Source organism: Papio anubis, chromosome 2 (assembly GCF_008728515.1).
Source record: "Papio anubis isolate 15944 chromosome 2, Panubis1.0, whole genome shotgun sequence".
NCBI lineage: Eukaryota > Metazoa > Chordata > Mammalia > Primates > Cercopithecidae > Papio > Papio anubis.
The window spans coordinates 63,714,171-63,735,251 of NC_044977.1; the positions used below are offsets into that span (position 1 = coordinate 63,714,171).

The window sequence follows — 21,081 nt, forward strand, 5'->3', positions numbered from 1 at the left end:
AAGGTTTAAGGCTTTCTGTACAATGAGCATATGTATACACATATGTGCACAACAGGGGTGTGTTTGTGTGTGTGTGTGTGTGTGTGTGTGGTTGTCATTGCTCTCTTTGTTGTTGGGGTGCAAATTTGAGGCCTAGCAGCGGGCGTGCACCTGTGACAATGTATAAATAATTTTGGACTTAGGTTCAAGTTATTTACCTCCAGAAGAACAGAACTTCTGAAAGCAGTTCTGGATTCTGTAGACTGAAAATGGAGCTCAATGAGCACACTGTCCATTATACATTTGCAGCAAATGAGGCATCTTTGCCTACAAATGCTGCAAATAACGTATAGTATGATCCATGTGGACTCCAGTTTCCTACAACCAGAATACTAGACAGGAAATAGCTTCCTGGCCAGAAGATATTAATTTTTTAAGTTTTGAAAGATTAGCAGTAGCTTGCCAGAAATACATGGTAAGGGAAGAAATTACAGGAAGAGGCACTAGCAAGTAAAAAAGATGTAGAGAAATTAAAATCATAGTGCCTTGGTAAAGATAAGTACTTCAGAAAAGTGGGAATTGGTGGTACTCTACAGAAAAGAATCAATGAAGGCTTTCTGGCTATGTAAGAATTTTGAGGCCAGGCGCGGTGGCTCACGCCTGCAATCTCAGCACTTTGGGAGGCCAAGGCGGGTGGATCAAGAGGTCAGGAGATCGAGACCATCCTGGCTAACATGGTGAAACCCCATCTTTACTAAAAATACCAAAAATGATCCGGGCATGGGGGCGGGTGCCTGTAGTCCCAGTTACTTGGGAGGCTGAGGCAGGAGAATGGTGTGAACCTGGGAGGCGGAGCTTGCAGTAAGCCGAAATCGCACCACTGCACTCCAGCCTGGGCGACAGAGCTAGACTCCATCTCAAAAAAATAAAAAAAAAAGAATTTTGAGTATTATCCCATTGTTATCTACTAGATGAGTTTATCCATTAGAAGATTAGGAGACTTCTAACAAGAGATAATGAAGGACTGACCTAAAAGAATCAAAAGGAGGAGGCAGATTGAAGAGTTACTTGAGATGCAAACCAAATACTAGAGCACAACACCCCAATAAAGTAGGTAGGTATCAAAATGAGGCTCTGCTTTCCTATTATTGTGATCAGAATGTGTACTGTAAGTAACAGTGATTTTTCAAAAAATTATAATTTAGAGTGAAAGAAAGCTGTTATTCTACTTACAACACTTTTGACATTAAATGTATGGGGTTTTCTTTTACAGCAAGTAATTCTCCAATTCTTTGCAAACGACAGTTGGGTGTGTCCTACAATTTAATTCAATTCTGACAGTAAACTACCTAGAGTAAGTGTAGCCCCCACAGATTAGGAGCTCAGTCCCACAAGAATATCCTCCATTTCAGGTGCCAGTTGCAAGAATTGGGTACCCAGGGTGTCCACACTTCTGTTCAACTTGGCTATGAATTAGGAGTTTCAACAATTCCCTCTAGGATGAGATAATTTGCTATAACCTTAGTCATATTTACAGGTTTTTACAAAGATACAAATAAACAGCTGGATAAAAAGGTAAATAGGGAGAGATCCAGAAGTGTCCTATGTGCAGGAGATTCTGTCCCTGTGGAGTTGGGGTGCACCACCCACCTGGCACAGGGATGCATTTGCAACCCAGAAACTTTCCAAACCTCATAGTTTAGGGATTTGTGTGGAGGCTTCATCAAACAGACATTATTAATTATTAACCTAATCTCCCCTTTTTGGAGGATGGGAGATGGGACTGAAAGTTCCAAGCTTCTAATCATGACTTGGGCTTTCCAGTGGCCAGCTCCCACTCTGGAGCTATCCAGTAGCCCACCACGAGTCACATCATTAGAACAAATGACACTCCTATGATCCAGGAAATTCCAAGCTCTAGAATCAGGAGCTCCAGAGTTCTCTGTCAGGAACCAGGGTCAAAAAACAAATATTAGGACAAAAGATGCTCATAGCACTCTTATCACTCAGGAAATTGTAAGAGTTTTAGGAGCTCAGTATTAGAACCAGTGACCGAGACTAAATACATATTTATTCTTATGTTATCTGCAGTAACTTCCTTTCCTCATGCTGAAAGTACATGTCAATAACCATGCTCTGAGATGGTTGAAAATAATGAAGTAGAAGTAACATATATTTTAAAAGAATAATAAAAGGAAGACAAGAAAAGTGGTGAGTAATGACTTCTGGACTTATGTAACATGTACCCACCACCTGGGTAATAAATTACATTGGGAAAACTAATCTCACAGGCTGCCAAGTGAGCCAAGAGAAGGGGATCCCTAGATAGTGAGTCACGCATCAAAAAGAACAGGCTGAAGGTGATATATACTTGGTCAAGAACATATTTTATAGGTAGTTCATATTATCCCTCACTCACCATTGTTCTCTGAGGAGTATTTCCTGTACCATTCTGTTTTCCTTTATAGCTTTTTTTTTTTCTACAGAGCTGTGATTAAGGATTTTCTCAATTTTTAAACTTTGCTTAAACTCTCCTCTGCAAGGCACCCATTTTATAAACAGCCACTGCATTTGATCGCATTGTGTTCATCACCTGTCAAACTACTCAACCATGTGTATTTCCTAGAGGCTGTTTATAATTCTCCAAGCCTGAAATGATGATACAAAATGCAAGGCAGTTTCAGTGAAAAGAGAACTAGAGTCAGTCTAATAGGAGAAGAGATATTGGGACATACAAAGTGCATGTGACTAATGTTATAGACTGAATGGTTATGTGCCCTTACAATGTATTTGTTGAATTCCTAACCCCCGATGTGATGGTATTTGGAGGTGGAGCCTTTAGGAGTAATGAGGTTTAGATGAGGTCATGAAGGTGAAGTCCTCAAGAGTGGGATTAGTGAGCTTATAAAAAGAGACATCAGAGACTTTTCTCCCACTCCCCTCTCTTTGTCTCTCTTTCTCCTGTGCAAACACACAGGAAAGGCCATGTGAGGATGCAGCAAGAAGGCTGCCGTCTGCAAATCAGTGAGAGCCCTTACCAGATTCACTGTGTTGGCACCCTGGTCTCAAACTTCCAGCCTCCAGGACTGTGAAAAATAAATGTCTGTTGTTTAAGACAGCCAGTCTGTGGTATTTTGTTATGGCAGCCTGAGCTGACTAATACAACCAGAGTCTGAGAACCTGAATTGATATCATCATTTTGCTACTACTTTTGTGATATGCAATAGAATGCTTTGCCACTCTGATCCCCAATTTGTTTGCCTGTAAAAGGAGAGGTTGGAACACATTCTGGTGGAGGAGAGTCACTTTATAGTAGAGATGGTGGCATTTTTTCACTTCCTTGGGTTTGGCAGACATTACTATTCAATCACAGGATTCTTTCCCATTGGGTTCAGATGTGGCCTTGAAGGCTTCTCATTGCAGTTAGTACTAAATGCAAGCATCCACAGTACTAAATGAAATTGAGTAAACGTGAAGGAGGCAATGTAATACCAGTCAAGGTATATATAATCTCAAGTTCTGGCTCTAACAGTCCAAAACCATTATATGAATTATTTCATATATCCATTTACTAGACAAATACTAAGTCTATTCCGGATGTACAAGTCAATGTGGTAAGCACCTTAAAGGATTCAGGAAGGAATTGGACAAGCTCTTACCTCAAGGGACCTAGAGGCTAGTAGATGTGATGATGCCTAAACATGCATTTATACAAAACAAGGTAGACAGTGATAATGGTCATGAATGATGTTCAGAAATGAAATGGAATGTGTAGGAGTAGGGTAAGAGCGGTTCACTAAGATATTTGGTCTCTTATGGCACCAACAATTATAAACTTGGGTCACATGACTGTTCTGAAATTGTAAGACGGATATAATTTCTGGCCTACTGCATATATTCTAGCTACACCTGTAGATAGATGGCAGTCAAATCATGCTGAGCCTTGTTTTTTTGTTTTTTTGTTTTTTCCTTCAGCAAATGCCTTTTTCAATCTCTTTTTACATCACCTGTGGACATCTGCATGCCAAAGGTGAAGCTTCTGCCAGGTCTGTGTTACCAATCAAATAAAATAACTCAAGGCTAGGCTAGACGGATAAGCAATTACAAGTGTACAGAAAAAAGCAGCCTAGCCCTAAACACCAGGGAATTGGGTCAATAAAGAAAACTGAATTGGAAGATTTGTAATAGAAAAGCAGTGGTAACAATTTCACATCATATTACTCAGCATAGGCTTGGGAGGAAACCTACTGTTCTCTGGAAGTCAAGTTCCCTTTTCCTATATTTAAATTGAGATTTTTCACTGTATTTTTGGCCATCATTTATCTTTGTCCTTGGCACTATTCACTTTTGATGTTATGGTGTTAATTATTTCTCATTATTTATTGTTAGGTTTGTTGAAAGAGCAGGCATTTTTCAAAACCTCAATTGATAAATTTGCCTTTTTAACCAAATTTCAGTCCATGGAGACCACAAAAAAAGCAAGTGTACACAGGCGTGGCTAATTCCGTATATGCAGTATCACTAATTTTTTTTTCTAATACAATTAAAATGTAAACTTTTAACAAATATAATTGCATTATCCACTTCTGCAAATTCCAAAGAGTTAAAGTCCTTGCTAATCCTAAAAGCCTTAATACATGAATGTACAATGTTTTTGAATATAAAAATCTCCTTTTGGGGGAAAGGGTTATAAGAGGTGGTGCCTTGTAAGAAGTCTTTCAGTTCATTCTAGAAAGGAGGAGGGGAGAAGTCTTAAATGAAGAAATGCAAACATTCCCTTCCAGTTCTGAGGGTGCAGACCAGCCATTGAATTCATAAAGACTTCAGTCCTCTCTACCCTTGAGGTGGGTATATGGTTTTTCAGTTGCTATTTATCATTGCTTGACTATTTGCTTGCATAATTGGGTCATTATTAAGGATTTTGCATGTATGTATTTGTAGGGGGTGTGAATAAATGGTATTTAAATAGAAAAAAAGAGTAAGTTTTGGCGGGGGTGGGGGGTGTGCAAAATTTAATAAAGATAGTGTTGTCCTCCAAGGAAGGCGGTACAGTGTGGGGCTTTTGAGGTGTGGCCCACCATAGGAGGCACAGGAACTGCACAGGAAAGAATAGACTGCCCAACCAACCATACAGACTTCTTGTTTCACAGAAGAGCAGGAAAAAGGGTCCCTGCCATCCATGTGCCCAGGAGAGACAGGAGAGACTGGCGCAGTAGGGGCAGAGCCAGCTTCTTGGGCATCTGACCTGTGTGACTTCACAGCACACTGTGTATAAAAAGACCCACGTAATAATTTATGAAGAAGAAGTCCTGCATTTGCATTTTTCCCTTGGCCTCACAAATTACCTAGCAAATTTTGGGTAGGGGCAATGCTGGATCCCTGCTGTGACACTTCAGACCACCACAGCCTCCCTGTGAAAACTATGACAACCAAAAATGAAACCCAGACACCTGCTGGGCTAGAGGAGGGAAACTACTGAACTTATGCTTGGAGAATAACACCAGGACTCTGGAGAGCAGGAAATGAAGCCTTTGTGGCCTGACACCATGGGCCTATAACTGTGTACATAAAGACGCTATGTTTTGTACAAAAGATCAAATAAAAACAGAGCCTATGGAGAATGATTTTTGTACAGCAGGCACAAACTTTAATTATTTCATCCTCATTGGCTTCCATAGCTCAAAGGAACGTAAGGCAGGGGGTGAAGGTGTCAAAAGAAAAAAAAGTATGTATGGATAGAACTGGTGTGGGCTACAAAAAACATACTTCATTACACATCAGGCAGTTTCTTTGAGTTGCTTGGCTCCGAAAGGAAGGTTTTTCACTTTAAGGGGAAAATCGACCATTGGAATTTATCAGTGGGAAGTCTATGAATGGTAAAAACAACAACAACAAAGGCTTCTTGCAAGTCATTCTATGCGATAAAATAGGTAAAAATCCTCACATTGGGCCATTTGCTAGGACACACGGAGGTACTACCTGTTTTGCTGTCATTGCTCCTAATTGGCTTCATTTCTCAACTTCTCTTTTCCTCTTAGGTCACATGAAATAGACCTTTATAGATGGGAAGACTTCTTTTCTATCTGCATTTGGGCAGAGGGAAGGTAAAGGAATCATACTGTCAAGGGCAGTTTATCTTATCTCTTTTTTTTCTTTTTTCTTTTAACCCTTTTATTTAAAAAAAAAAAAAAAAAAATGGGACCAGGCAACTTCAGAAAGGCTACTGAGTTTGGCAGCCGCTTAACCATTGAGAAAGGGGCTCCATCCACACTGTAAAAGGTCTCCAGCCAGCTCGACCAAGCTGCACTCCTCCCACAGCTACTTTCAGGCTGTCTTTCCCATTCAGGAAGCTAAATTAGAAGTTAAGAGGCGTCAGTTTTGCTTTTCACGCTGCAAATAAAAGATGAAAGAGCTCTATCTCCCAGGAAATATTCACGAAAGAAAAACACCTAAGTGGGATGCAGAGTAGTGAAATAACTTGCATTTGGATTTGACTTTGCCAGTCAATCTGTAAGCCCCAATATTTAAGTTATTCTAAATTAAAGATTTTTTTTTTTCCTTTTCCTGAAAGTTTCTCAAAATGGCCAAAGTGAAACAGGTCATTTTCTCTGCTAAGTAATTTTGAGAGAGTAGTTGGAGTATGTGAAGCCAGCTGTGAAAATCGGGTTTGAGTTGACACTAATGTCTGAAGATATGAAACACTTCCACATTTAGACATGTACCTACGAGTCTCTTTTCCAATGATAAGTAAACCTTGGTAACATCAGCCATGTCAGTGGCTCAATTCTAACAACCTTCTGAACACTTCTTAAAGTGATTTTCATAAATACATAGAATTTACTTTTTTTCTCTTCTCTGAGAATTTAATCTCTTGTGCTGTCTTTCGTTTTCTTCCATATGCAACTAACATATATGTAAATATATTATATCCTGGCCGGGCGCGGTGGCTCAAGCCTGTAATCCCAGCACTTTGGGAGGCCGAGACAGGCGGATCACGAGGTCAGGAGATCGAGACAATCCTGGCTAACACGGTGAAACCCCGTCTCTACTAAAAAATACAAAAAACTAGCAGGGCGAGGTGGCGGGCGCCTGTAGTCCCAGCTACTCGGGAGGCTGAGGCAGGAGAATGGCGTGAACCCGGGAGGTGGAGCTTGCAGTGAGCTGAGATCCGGCCACTGCACTCCAGCCTGGGCAACAGAGCGAGACTCCGTCTCAAAAAATAATAATAATAATAAATATATTATATCCTATATTAAGCAATAAACACTCCCATCACAAAAATCACATTTATTTTCCCTTTTGTATTCTTCATACTGTTTGGTGCAGTGTTTTGCATGTAGTAGGTGAATTAATCGATATTTGTTAAATGACTGAAAGTAACAAACGCCTAAAATGTATTAAGATTATATCTGTCTCTAGGAACTAAATAATAACAATGACCTTTTAAATTACATAGTGTTTAATGTGATCAATGCACTGTGTTTTTCATTTATATAACATTCACAAGTTGTTATTACTAATAACTCAATGTTACAAAGGGGAAGAGTGAGGTACAGGAATTAACTTTATTCATGCTTACAGAGGGGCAGACGAAGGATTTGAACCAACACAGTCTTCAGTCTGTATTCTCAATTACTATGCTACATGTAGCTTTTCTAATACATAATATTTATTGTGTCATTAATTGTTGTAAGTACATTACATGCACTATCTCATTTATATCATGAAATCTATTAACAGATGCTGACTACATGCCAGGATGGCATAGATTAGCACATTCATTGGACTTTATACCAAACATAGACAAAGTGTTTCATACTTCCAGGGATTTGTGCTAATGCAGTGGTTATCAAACTGTGGAAATGGAACCCCTGGAGGTTCTTAATACCTTTTTAGAGTATTTGTATAATCAAAGTTCTTCCTGGTATCAAAGTAAATATTTTGCACTATTTTTTCTCTTCACATATTTTAGAAACACCCTTTTTAAATAAATAATTTCACTGTGGAAGAAATAAAAATCTCTAAGTGTAAAAACTACTGACAGTAAATAGAAAATTTTTCAAAAATTATGAAACTCCTTAATCCAACACTTTTAAGGAGAAGAAATTTTAAGGTACCTGAATCAAATAGGATGTATTCTATTAACTTCTGAACCATCTGAAATTTCTTATTAGCTAAAAATTTTATAAGCAATAATTATTCCACAAATTTTAGAAATAATTCTTTACTGTCTAACTGCTCTTAACAGAATGAGGAGACTTATGCATATATATCTTATTTTTTACTATTTCTTGTAGTTAGAACTGTTTACTCCTCTAATACATGGCAAATGTACATTAATGTAATGCTAAAATGAGTACAACTTGTTCCTAATGCTATAAACACAGCCAAAATATTTTTATATATTTGAATTAATTTTATATCCTCTTAGGATTCCCTAATTTGGACTTCTAGTAGAAAATACCAGTAGTGAAAATGTTCTAGTAAATAATGCATTATTTCATAAGCTTTGCCCATTCAAATATATACTTAATGCCTAAGCTATATAAGTTTTATTCAGACCATATTTAGCTATCTAAAACATTTCCTAGGATAATCAAATAGTTATTATTTATTTTCAGATGTCCATATTGAGAGTCATTACTGTATTTCAGTGTAGTCAATATGTTATGGTGGTATACCAGAACTAGTAGCAAATTTGGGCTTCAGTTTGTTTAGTACTTTTATATAAATTTTTTGTGTCCTTCAAATATGGCCTATTATGAAAACAAATACCTGACCTTCATAGACAAATATCCACAATTAAGTTAAAGAGAGGCATTTTTATGATACATACCAATCTCAAAGAACATTCTTCTCAATAAAACATCATTACAATTCTTGGTAACAGGTAGGACAAATAATAATGAAACTGCCCATCCTGTCATATGAGCATTACCTTCACTGTAATTTCTGGGTTAGAACTACATTCAATGACATATACAACTTCTTCTATTATACTTTTACAGTGTTCATTTGGAAAAATTACCAAACTACCAATTGTAAAACACTAAAAGTGTGCAGGGAAGATTCTAGGATGACCCCCAATGATCCAGCCTCCTGGTATTAATATCCCTGTTAAATCCCTTGTTCTTGAGTGAAGGTGGAACTTGTGCCTTATTTCTAACCAACAAAACAACAACAACAAAAATCACTTCCATGACCAGGTACATAAGATTATACCTTCCACCTTGTGAGAGAGTATCTCTACTACCTACTCAACTTGCACACTGTAATGAAGCAAGCAACTGTGTAGGAAAGGCCTTAATTGCAAGGAACTGAAAATGGCCTTCAGCCACTAGCCAGCTAGGAACGGAGGCCCTCAATCCAACAGTCAGTAACTGAGTTCTACCAACAACCACATGAGTTTGAAAGCAGGCCCTTCCCCAGTTGAGTCATCACATGACAACCCAGTCATGGGTGACTCCTGGATTGTAGCTTTCAGATGAGAACTTGAAGCAGAAACTCAGATGAGCTGTGTCCAGACTACTGACCCACAGAAAAGGTGACATAATAAATGTGTTTTTATAAGCCACTATGATTGTGGTAATATTACTATATAGCAACAGAAAATCAATGCAGTGATTCAGACTAGAGTTCTCTTGGAAGGTTGACAGAAATGGAATAAGGGATTTGAATACAAAAAGTACTCTTTTTATAAGATGTAAAAACCATTTAAATAAGCATGTAGGAATATGTCCAGAATGTGCAGAAAATAAGTAATGCCGAGGATTACAAAAATATGAAATCTAGTTGTGTATTGTACAATCAATAGAATATTGGTCTTTGTGAAATACTTTGGTACTTAACTAACACTGAAAAAAAAATATGGTAATGGCCAAGAGCCTGATTACCTGGTCTCTAATCAATCCATTTCTTTTTAAATTTAAAATTTTAGTTATATGTTTTTCATACAATGAAAATTACTAATTGATTAATAATAGGTATTAAGCCATAGTATGTCTTCGAATGCCATTGTCTTTTCACAGAAGAGTTTGAACCATGGTAGCTTCAGATTCACAGGTGCCTTTTATTTTACCATATTTATATTTTTTCTGACAATAGTTTTGGTGTTAGAATGAATTCTGTTTTTTGAAAACTGTAAATTTCAATAGGAATTCAATAGCATTATACATTGCCTTTAAAATCTTTTATCTTTGTATACAGGACAGTTCATCTTGGCCTTTTAAAAAGATCACAACATTAGCAGACACGTGAAGATAAGAAGAGAGGCCATGCCTGTGGAATTATACCAACGCTTTTCAGTAAGTTAACAATACAGTTAAAATTTTTTAAACAATAATCACCTGAGACAATACATTTTATGCATTCAATCTGGACTTTTATAGAGCTGGTCTTTTGATGAATCTGTTGAAAAGATATAGAATAGACCTCTCTAGGATTACTTTTTTCAAAGAAGAAATTAAATTTTTCATGCAACACCATTATGCATGCAAGAAAAAATATTCATAGATGCATGATAAACATTTTGATTGTATTACACTTTTATAGCTGGAACTGAAATATAATTTTATATTACAAGCATTCAGGCATGTTTCATCAATTTTCTGTTCTTTTACTCATATGAAATGTGTGATATATGGTACAACTATAGGCATACTTTGTATATGAGTTACATTTCTGCAGCTAAAAATTAAAAAAAAAACTAAGGAAAAGGAGAATAGAATGTGAGCAAATGATTGCCTTTTTCTTAATACAGAATGCTGATTAATGCTGTCATTTAAACCAAGAGAATACTCACTATAACTACATGTTTGTCATCTTTTCTTAGGATGATATTACTATTTTGAATTACAGTAGACTTAACAAGACTTGCTCAATATAAACTACCAAGTAACTATAGTTCTATATTAATTTCAGAGAACAGTATCCTCACCTCCATGATTCACTTTCTAGGGCTCTGTGGAAAGTCAGCTACCTGGAGTACCTCGTTGAAATCTGGAGAACAAAGATGCTCATCATCAGATTCCAATTCTAGTGGGGAAATAAAATTACTAAAAGTTCATACACAGCGATGTTGAGCTAGTTTTATTTGTCTCCCATGGATATTGGTACAAAACAGTGAGTAGATTCTTCTACAATTTCTGAATGAGATGTTTAGAAGAGTAGCTGAAAATAGTCAAGAAAATATTAGTAGAATTAATGAATTTAAAAATACCTTGAAATTACTCAATATATATTGAATGCCTAGAAAGAATAAAGCTTTGAAAAGCAGAACGATTAAGAAAAAAAGCACAGTTGTTGAACAAAATGAGATGTTCTGTGATGAGTGTATGAGGATAGGGGTTTGGCAGCGATGTTGTCACGGTGATGATAGGCAGAGGAGGTATTTTATGATGGAGTGTATGGAAAGAAAAAATGTGTGGCATAGATACACATTGCATATTCTATTCAGTAGTTTTTGGTAAATGTTATCGCTGTTTTGATTCCTTATGAAGAATAAGCCTGACAGAGCAGAATAAAATGCTCTGAAATATCAATTTTCCACACCCATGAATAACCTAGCTGTGTAAGCCATGAGTCATTAACACACAAACCAGTCCCAAGGGATATACCCTATGTGCAGGGCACACACCTCCATAGAAACAGGTCACCTTTCCAACTGGAAACTGCATAAATGTAATACCTGGAGACACACATACACACAAATACAAATAGGTATCCATAATATTGTGTCTCAACAAGATACACCCTCAAAATTAAGATGTTTGTGTTATTCGGCTCATTAAAAATACACAAACAAAGACAAATGCTATATTTGTTTTGCCACCTTTGCTACTCAGTTTTATGTAAAACAGGATGAAATAACAACAACAACAAAAAAAAAAACCCCTAAGTTTTGGAATAATAAGCAGCTTGCATAATTTGATGATACATGCATAATCACAATATCTGAGAAGTTATTTCCTTTTTCTATGACCTTTATAGAGAGAGAGCATCCTCAGGATTTTTCCCCCTTCATGGGATGTGAGTTAGTGAGTGTGTAGGGGAGAATGTGTTTTATTCATTGTGCATCTCTAGAGAAAATCAGGTCACCTTCAATGATCTTATCAGTCAAAGAAAATAGTACTGCTTCACAGAGCTATTAAAATGGAAGAGAATTAGAATGTATAAAAAGCTTTCAGATGCCAGGATCAAAGGGAAAAAAGGTCATAGACTAGGCAGGGACTGTTGCCTTTGCTGAAATTCACGATTTTGATTAACATGAAGTTGTAAATGACTATAACATTGTAAGCAGTCGTAATAAAATAAAGTAAGAAACCAAGGCCAAGGACATTACAAAAACGCAAAGAAAAAATTTAAAAAAAGATTAGAACAAGTGAGTAAGAAACTAGAAGAGAATTATAATAATATGCTCTTGGTTCATTTGTTTATAATTCACAAAGCACTTTATCATATAACAGGGAATTTAACTCTAGCAAATGAGGGAGGCATTGTTATCCATACTTCACAGAGGTGGAGGCCAAGGCTTAAACAATAAAAATCTGTGCATGTGCAAGGGACTGAGAGGTAGCAGAGCTACTGTTCACTCCCAAACCTCTTATACAATCAATAGAATGCTGTAAGATCTCCATAAATATTGGTGAAATGAATAAGCTTGCATTTAAGCCTGTTTTCCAAAATTCCATGTCTAATGCTCTTTCCAATTAGCTGATGAGTGATGAATTTATGTAAAAGCATTTCTATTCTATTTGAAACATTGTTGACAGATAAGTAGATAAAATATTTAGTAAACCTGGATTTTAAAATAGAGTTAGCAGGATTAGTATCTTAGGGTAACGATGTCAAACTAGAAAGGGAAAAAAATTGATTCATCTATTTTGGTGGGAACTAATAACAAGAATAATACTGTCATTCAGCAAATTATGTCCTAATTACGTTCAAGGTAATTAATTGAGCACTATCTGTGTGTCAACACAGAAATGGAAAGGAAAGTATTATGAATACCCATACCCACTGCATCTTGATTCATTAATTCTTGATGCATTGCCGCATTTGTGCTCTTTCTTTATCTATCTTTCTCTCACCATCTCTCTCCTTATCCTTCTCTTTCATTTACTCTTTCTCTTTCTTTTCATTTTTTTGCTGAACTATTTGAAATTAAGTTTCAGAGACTTCCAATTTCTGCTTGGGATGAACAAAGCTGGAATAAAAAAGTATTATGCCCACTCTCAGCATTAAAAAAGAATTGGACAAATTGCAAATTCATAACTTTTCTTGAACTAGTCAGAGAGCTGTGATTGCAGGAGTACCAACTAACTTAAAACCTAAAAAAAGATATGTGCCTATGGGGAGACAGGGTAAGCTAGCATTTGCTCACCTGGTAACAAATTAGTAAAGAAGGAATGTGGTTCAGTTGGCTGCAGGCATAAAACAAATTTTAACTGGCTTGTAGATTCTCACTGTAGAAAATCTTGCGGCAAGAGATAAAAGGGAAATTTGCACTTAGAATAGGCTCTTTCCTTGGGCCTCACCAGAAGCTCATGCACACAAAAAAATGACTGTGGTAAAATCCTCATTGTACAAAACATGGGGAGGAGAACAGCAGCCACTGCAGGAAAAGCAAGAGGTCCTGCTTGTATCCCACCCTCCCCTAATTCTCCTTGGGAGAAAAACTTTAAACTGCAGGAGAAAGTGTCTTAGGGAACTAGGGAACAGCCATTGCAGCTAGAGATTGGAAGCATTAAAAATAAAACTCTACTCCCTTCCCAGAATTACAGCTGTGGGAAACACTGGAATCCTGAGGCAGCCACCTTCCTGAAACCTAAGGACTTAATTTGCCTAAAACCAAGGCTTAATTAGAACAACAATGTCCCTCTTACCACCACACTCCCAGGCTGAAAAGCCTTGAGTGACATCTAACAGTGATTAAGAGCCTCGAGAGTTACAAAAGTGTGTAGGTAGAGACTCCAAGATTGATACAGTTTGGATATTTTGTCACATCCCAATCTCACGTTGAAATATGACCGTTAGTGTTGGAGATGGGCCTCATGGGAAGAGTCTGGGTCATGGGGGCAGATCCCTCATGAATGGCTTGTTGCTGTCCTTGTGGTAATGAGTAAGTTCTCACTCAATGAGTTTATGCAAGATTTGGTTGTTTAAAAAAAAGCCTGATACCTCCCTCATCTCGTTCTTGCTCCCTCTTCCGCCATGTGATGCTCCTGCTCCCATTTTGCCTTCTCCTATGAGTGGAAGTGTCCTGAGACTCTCACCAGAAGATGTTGCACCATGCTTCTTGTACAGCCTGCAGAACCATGAGCCAAAATAGGCTTCTTTTCTTTATAAATTGCACAGCCTCAGGATTTTCTTTTACACAGGAATGCAATGCAAGTGGACTAACAGACAGTTGCAGTGTGAAGAGATGACCCTAAAGATGGGAGTGAAGCAGACTACTCTCTGGCAGACCAATCCTCACTCTAAACACAAGTATAACCAAACGAAGTGGAAGTCTGTAGTAGAGTGCAAACATAACAAGCCCAAACCCAGCACAACTCCTGACTATATTGCTCACACTTCCACACTAAAGACCTACCAGAAGTAAAAACATGCCTATTCCTAAGTTTAGAAACTATTTAGTCTCTACTCTTTCAGACAAAATGTTGAGCTTCAGCAAAAAGTTATTAAGTGTATGAGAAAACAGTGGGGGGAAAGAAACTACCAAGAGACGAAGCAATCAACAGAATCAGATTGGATATGACACAGGTATTGGAACTATCACATAGAGAATTTGAAATAACTCTAATTCATATATTGAAGCTCTACTGGAAAACACAGACAATATGCATCATCAGCAGGCTAATTTCAATAGATAGATGGAAAAATCAAGTAGAAATCTAGAAATAGAAAACATAGTAGCAGTGATGAAGAAACTTTCATCTTATCAGTAGACTTGACATATCAAAGGAAGGATTTGGTAGACTTGAAGATGTCATGAAGGAATTCCTGAACTAAAACACAAAGAGAGAAAGAGTGAACAAAGCAGAACAAAGCATCTCAGAGTTGAGTGTGATTGGAATACCAGAACAATAAAGTAAGAAAAGGGCAGGGGAGGCCAGGCACGGTGGCTCACGCCTGTATTCCCAGCACTTTGGGAGACTGAGGTGGGTGGATCATTTGAGGTTAGGAGTTCAAAATCAGCCTGGCCAACATGGTGAAACCTCGCCTGTACTAAAAATACAAAAAATCACAGGGTATGGTGGTTGGTGCCTGTAATTCCAGCTATTAGGGAGGCTGAGGCAGGAGAATTGCTTGAATCCAAGAGGCGGAGGTTGCAGTGAGCTGAAATTGCACCAGCCTGGGTGACAGAGGGAGACTTTGTCTCAAAAAAAAAAAAAAAAAAAAAAAAAAAAAAAAAAAGGAAAGGAAAGGGGCAGGGGGAGTTTAAGAAACTCAGTGAACACCAATCAAGACAGAAGTCATCTTCAAATAGAAGTATCAAGACATACAGAAAATCTTACCGATAAAGAAAAAAATTATATACATATATACAGAAAAATAAAACAACTTAAAGAATATTTCCCTTCAGAAATTGTGCATGTAAGAAGAAAACATAGTGATATCTTTACAGTGCTAAAAAGAAAATAAAATCGTCTACCCACAATTCTATATCCAGTGAAAATATCTTTCAAAACTTACGGAGAAATAAAAGTTTTCTTAGGTAAACAAAAATTCAGAGATCACATTGTCAGCAGAGCTGAATTTAAAATATATTTAAAAAATTTCTTCAGGGAGAAAAAAGGTGATGCTAGATAGAATCTTGATGCTAGACAAGGAAATTAAGAGTTCTATAAATGGAATAAATGAAAACAAAAATGCAATTTAAATTTCTTACTTTTAATTGCTTTGAAAGTAAGTTGCAGAGTATCACATTTCATCCCTAAATTCCGCAGCATTATTTTCTGAGAAAAAGACTATTCTCTTTCAATAATCATAACAGCATCACACTTGAGAAAATTAATGTAGACACAATACTTCATTATAGACCATGTTCAAGTTTATTCAACAACCCCCCCAAAAATCTTTTATATCTGATTTTGCTTTTTAATATCAAACCAACATTATGTTTATTGTGCAATCTCTAGCTTCTTTTAATTAGAACATTTTTTCCCACATTTTTTACTTTTATCACATTGACATTCTTGAAGATCCCAGGCCATGGAGAAGGGTTCCCAGTTGGAACTTTGTGATTGTTTCCTCAGGATTAGATTCAGATTAAACATTATGGCAAGAATAGGACATGAGTAATATTCTACACTTTCTGTTGTCATCCAGAAGTGTATTATTTCAGTTGGTCTCATTATTAGTGATGCAAAATTTGATCACTTGGTTGTAGTAGAAACTGCACCTCTTACCATTGAGGAGGCCTTTTACTCTGTTTGTAGTGAAGAAATAATCTGTGGGGCAATATTTAGAGATCATGTGTAGTTCATTTTACTCATTAATACGTTATTAGTATAAACATTTTAAAACCCTTCACAGCTAAACATCTATGAATTGTTGTCTATATCCATTGCTTCTATTTCCATACTTTCCACTTAGTAAATTCAATTTTACTCATCTCTTAAATAAACAGACATAGTTCAACTAAAGTTGTAGGTGACGTGCTTGTCATGATACCTATAGATATTTTTAAATTCTCTGTATACTTGAATAATCAATAGTTATAAATTGTTCCCTCACCTGAAAACTTGCTTTTTCTTTGCTTTTTATGGTTCCATACTCTCTAGTTTGCCTCCTATCTTTGTGGCTATTACTTCTCCATCACCTTTGTGTGCTAATCATTCTCTACCAGTCACTCTCTTCAGCTAACCAGCCTGAATCAAAATAGCCTCAAGTTTGATCTGGGGCTTTTTCTTTCTTTCTTTTTTTTTTTTTTTTGAGACGGAGTTTCACTCTTGTTGCCCAGGTGCGGTGCGTGATCTCGGCTCACCACAACTTCCGCATCCCAGGTTCAAGTGATTCTCCGGCCTCAGCCTCTTAAGTAGCTGGGATTACAGGCATGCGCCACCACATCCGGCTAATTTTGTATTTTTAGCAGAGACAGGGTTTCTCCATGTTGGTCAGGCTGGTCTCCAACTCCCGACCTTAGTTGATCTGCCCACCCCGGCCTCCCAATATTTCTACTATATTTTGTTTATATCCATGGTGTGATGATACCCAAATTCATCACAGCTCTGACTCCTTTTCCTTCTTTTTGTTCCACAAATATCCAGTTTTTGTACTCAATATTTCTACGGGGACAATAAACTCAAAGCTTTTCAAATCAATATGTAGAAGGAAGCACTCATAATCTCACCCCAGATTTAGTTCTCTCCTTTTTTATTTCAGAAAATGCCACAACCAGTGAACCAACTGCTGAGGTTAGGCACCTAAGAGTCCTCCTTGACAACTTCCTTCCTCTCCATTGTATCTATATAAAATGCAGTACCAAGTCTCACTTTTAACCCTTCAATTACGTCTTAAATCTATTCAAGTAGTTCTATTGCTACAGCAAGATTCCCGCATCACACTATTGCTATTTTGGCTTTGATTTCTATGACTGCCTTTAAATTCTCATTATTTCCATTCTCAAGATATGTTCACCAAAGAGTAGCCAATTGGGTCCTTTGCATATACAAATCAGCTGTTTTTGTTGTTTGCCTCTCCTGCTCTACTCCCCTTTTGCAGCTAGAGAGTCTTTAATGACTTCATATTGTTTTACAATATAGTAAAATATCCTTAGTAATTTGTAAAAGGACCTACAAAGTCTTATATAGTTTGGTCCCTGCCTCTCCCTGCTGCCTCATTTGCAGTACTCCCAATTGCTATCTGCATTGCCCCGCTGTTAGCTTTGAGTAGACTGTTTTCTCCCAACTCATTTTGTTCTTTTGTTTGTTTTTGCCTATATCCTAAAAGCCTATTCTCCATTGTATCTAATCATTGGTAAAATTTTATTCACATTTTAATTAGAAAGTCAATTTTTTCTGATAATATTATTTGAACTCCTTAGATCAAGTGAGATTTTCCTGTTACATGCTCTTAAAGATATGTCTTTTTTTTTTTTTTTTTTTGAGACAAAGTATCACTCTGTTGCCCAGGCTGGAGTGCAGTGGTACTCACTGTAGCCTGGAACTCCCAGCCTCAAGCAATCCTCCTTCCTCAGCTCCCTGAGTACCAGTGACTACAGGCACACCACCATGCCTGGTTAATTTTTGTAGTTTTTGTAGATGGGGTCTCACCATGTTGGTGTCAAACTGGTGTCAAACTCCTAGGTTCAAAAGATCACCCACCTTGGCCTCCAAAAATGCTGGAATTACAGGAATGGGCCACCACACTCTGCCAAGATTTTTTTTTAATACACTGGTTATAGATGTGCTTGGGAGTGTGTCTGTGTGCGTGCGCACGCATATGTGTGTGCATGAGCATAAGAATAAACAATTATTTCTGGATTATAAACTCTTTAAGGATTGGGGCAATGTCAGCTTTGTTCAGTACTTTACCTGTAGCACAGTGCTTGGCATATACTAATTTAGTATTATTCATTGGGTTTTTCCTATGTGTCAGCCACCGATTTAAGGGATACAGAAGTGAGCATGTGAGTGAAGCCATGAGTATTGTTGAATGGATGACTGAAATTTTAGGAGATTAGTGTGGACTCCAAAGTTCACACTGATAGTTACTAATCATACTTTGTACCACAATTATAATCTTGAATTTTCAATGCAGAAAAGAGAAAGAGAGATGGATTCAGTGGTTGTCATTTCCATTGTTCAGTCTACAGGGTCATATTTATGACAGAAGATCTGACAGGAGAACATTTGTGGTGAGAAAACTGAGAAGTTCCATGAGACGCTGCTAAAAAAATTCTGTTTGAGTAGAGTCCATTCTACAGCATGCGAAAGGATTCCATCTGAAAATACCTCCTCTATACCTTTGTATTTAACAAAATAACTCTTAATGTGACCTCTCAGAGGACATTCTATAAGCTTCTATGCCAATTAAAAGACATTTAGTAAATTGGGTGCCTCTGAAGAAATGTACAAATTTGTTAGCTTTACCTCTGGCTGTAGCTAAATGAACAAGAAATTCTTAGGGGAAAAAATAAAGCCTCTGTAAAAGCAAATGTATTGTGTGGGTACCAGAGAAATGCCTCAAGCTGAGATTTGCAGAGAAGACCCATTTTATAAAGGGCTATATTAAATTAAGTAAGTGCTAGGAGTCTCTAGAGAGAGGCACTATGGAGATATTTGAATGAGCACAAAGTTAAGTAGCAGTGAATGTAGAATTTTCTATTACTGGTATTTTCTCCAGTGTATTTTGTAGGCCCTTTGTGAGGCAGTAATACCCACTGCATCAGAAAATCATAGTGTATTGGAGATAGAAAGGAATTTAAAATTCATAATTCCAATCCCACCAGTTTACAAATAAAGAAACAGAAGTCTAGAGAGGTACATGATTGTTCTGGTGTGAGGGAGCATGTAATGGCATATCTGAGATCAGAATTCTCATCTAGCTCATTATTTTAGTTTTTTTTTTCCCCCCAAGAGGAAAATACAGGAAACAGGCAGTTCCAGAGATGGTTTTGTTTGTAATCCAATTTCCACGTCATTGAAGATTCTAGAAGTGCATTTATTTTGTCAACTGCCAAGCAAAATGAAGATGAAAATAATATTGTAGATCAGGCAATAAAAAAATAATCTCAACAGAAGCTCACAGGAAGGCAGTGTGAGAAAGTGGAACATCCTTGGGCACTGGGATTGGATGGGTCTGGGTTCACATCCCAACTCTGTCATATACTAGTTGTATGAAATTTGACAGCTGTTAACGTCTCTTCTTTAGTCACCTTTATCTAAAATGGAGATTATAATACCTCCTGTCCTTTAGAGGATTTTCTGAGGATTAAATGAAATAATTAATGTAAAGCACTTAGCACAATATTGAGCACATGTTGTAAAGCTTAATAAAGGCAGTTATTTTTACTAGAGCATTCACACTAACCTCTTTGCAAACTGCCAGGTGATATAAGGGCATTTAGCATAAGAGCTAGATTTCCAAATGAAGAAGGCAGAGATGAAGTCCGGTTATAAGCAGAACTGGACAGATATAAAGTTTTCTAGGATGAAACAAATAGAGTGATCCTTCAAAATGTCCTCTCCTTACGGTGTGCCTGGAGAGAGAGATGTCACAGATGGCAGAAAAGCCAGAAGGGAGAGAACATCTCCAAACAGGAAGACAAGTAAGTTCAATGGGCAGTGGCGCTGAGTCAGTTCTGATGTGATATAAATAGTGCTGAGTTCTGTCTCTATTTTGTGAGCAGAGACCTTGGCCTGAACTCATCCACTCCTGTAGAAAGATCTTCCAGTAGGAAGACATGTGCATTATGTGAAAATGGGCAGAGATTCCTGCCTCTGATGATGAATAGCCAAGCGAGACACCAACAGACTAGCAGACCAGAGGCCAGCTGCCTCTAAATCATTTTTAAAAAGAGACAGCTTGCCTCATGACAGGGCTATAGATAGAACCTTGCCTTTGCTCTCATGTATATGAGTTGCTTATCAGAAATCTGACTGCCCTTTCAAGAATATGTGATCCACAGGGACATAGTTCATTCCGGATTTTAGTGAGATGATTGACATTCCAAAACTGTGGATTAAGTTGTGATACACACACACACACACACACACACACAGAGTTATTGCAGACTGTCTTCACTTTTCACAAGGATTCTTGGGTGCTCTTGGGAAATAGTACACTAAAGTGGGTGGAACAATCTGAAATGACCATTTATTTACAAGATCATGTCAGAAATGCACTTTCTCTTGATCTCAAGAAAACTTCACTCGAAAGTTTCACTATACAGATTAAATGAAATAATATTATAGGTACTTAGTGCAGAGGCTGGCACGTGGTAGGTGTTTAATCATTGTTAATTCCCTTCTTTCTTGTTTTCCTCCTTCCTAATATACTGCTGTTACATTAAAAGTCAGTTTCAATTTTTATTCTTTATCACCAGTAGCATCTGCAGAGGGCAATATAATCCTGCTGTTTTTGAAGACCTGAATC

General features: G+C 37.3%; 1 protein-coding gene and 1 long non-coding RNA gene across 8 annotated transcripts in view; one reads left to right on the forward strand and one right to left on the reverse strand.

Annotated features, from left to right (window-relative positions):
• Positions 1–21,081, reverse strand: part of CNTN6 (contactin 6) — a 310,814-nt gene that overhangs the window by 207,015 nt on the left and 82,718 nt on the right. For 2 of the 7 annotated variants that reach the window (XM_031662738.1, XM_031662748.1), the window contains exon 3: positions 10,326–10,977. The exons of 4 other annotated variants lie outside the window; for them this stretch is intronic. In XM_031662738.1, the coding sequence (XP_031518598.1) occupies positions 10,326–10,464 (139 nt within the window). In that variant the 5' untranslated portion in view covers positions 10,465–10,977. The remainder of the gene's footprint in view (positions 1–10,325; positions 10,978–21,081) is intronic. One more of the 7 variants, XM_031662742.1, reaches the window with a different exon arrangement.
• Positions 1–21,081, forward strand: part of LOC103881959 — a 101,547-nt gene that overhangs the window by 50,053 nt on the left and 30,413 nt on the right. The window contains exons 4-9 of the long non-coding RNA XR_004181917.1: positions 2,071–2,190; positions 3,955–4,025; positions 4,764–4,823; positions 6,018–6,083; positions 10,186–10,283; positions 10,936–11,100. This is a non-coding gene — a long non-coding RNA (uncharacterized LOC103881959). The remainder of the gene's footprint in view (positions 1–2,070; positions 2,191–3,954; positions 4,026–4,763; positions 4,824–6,017; positions 6,084–10,185; positions 10,284–10,935; positions 11,101–21,081) is intronic.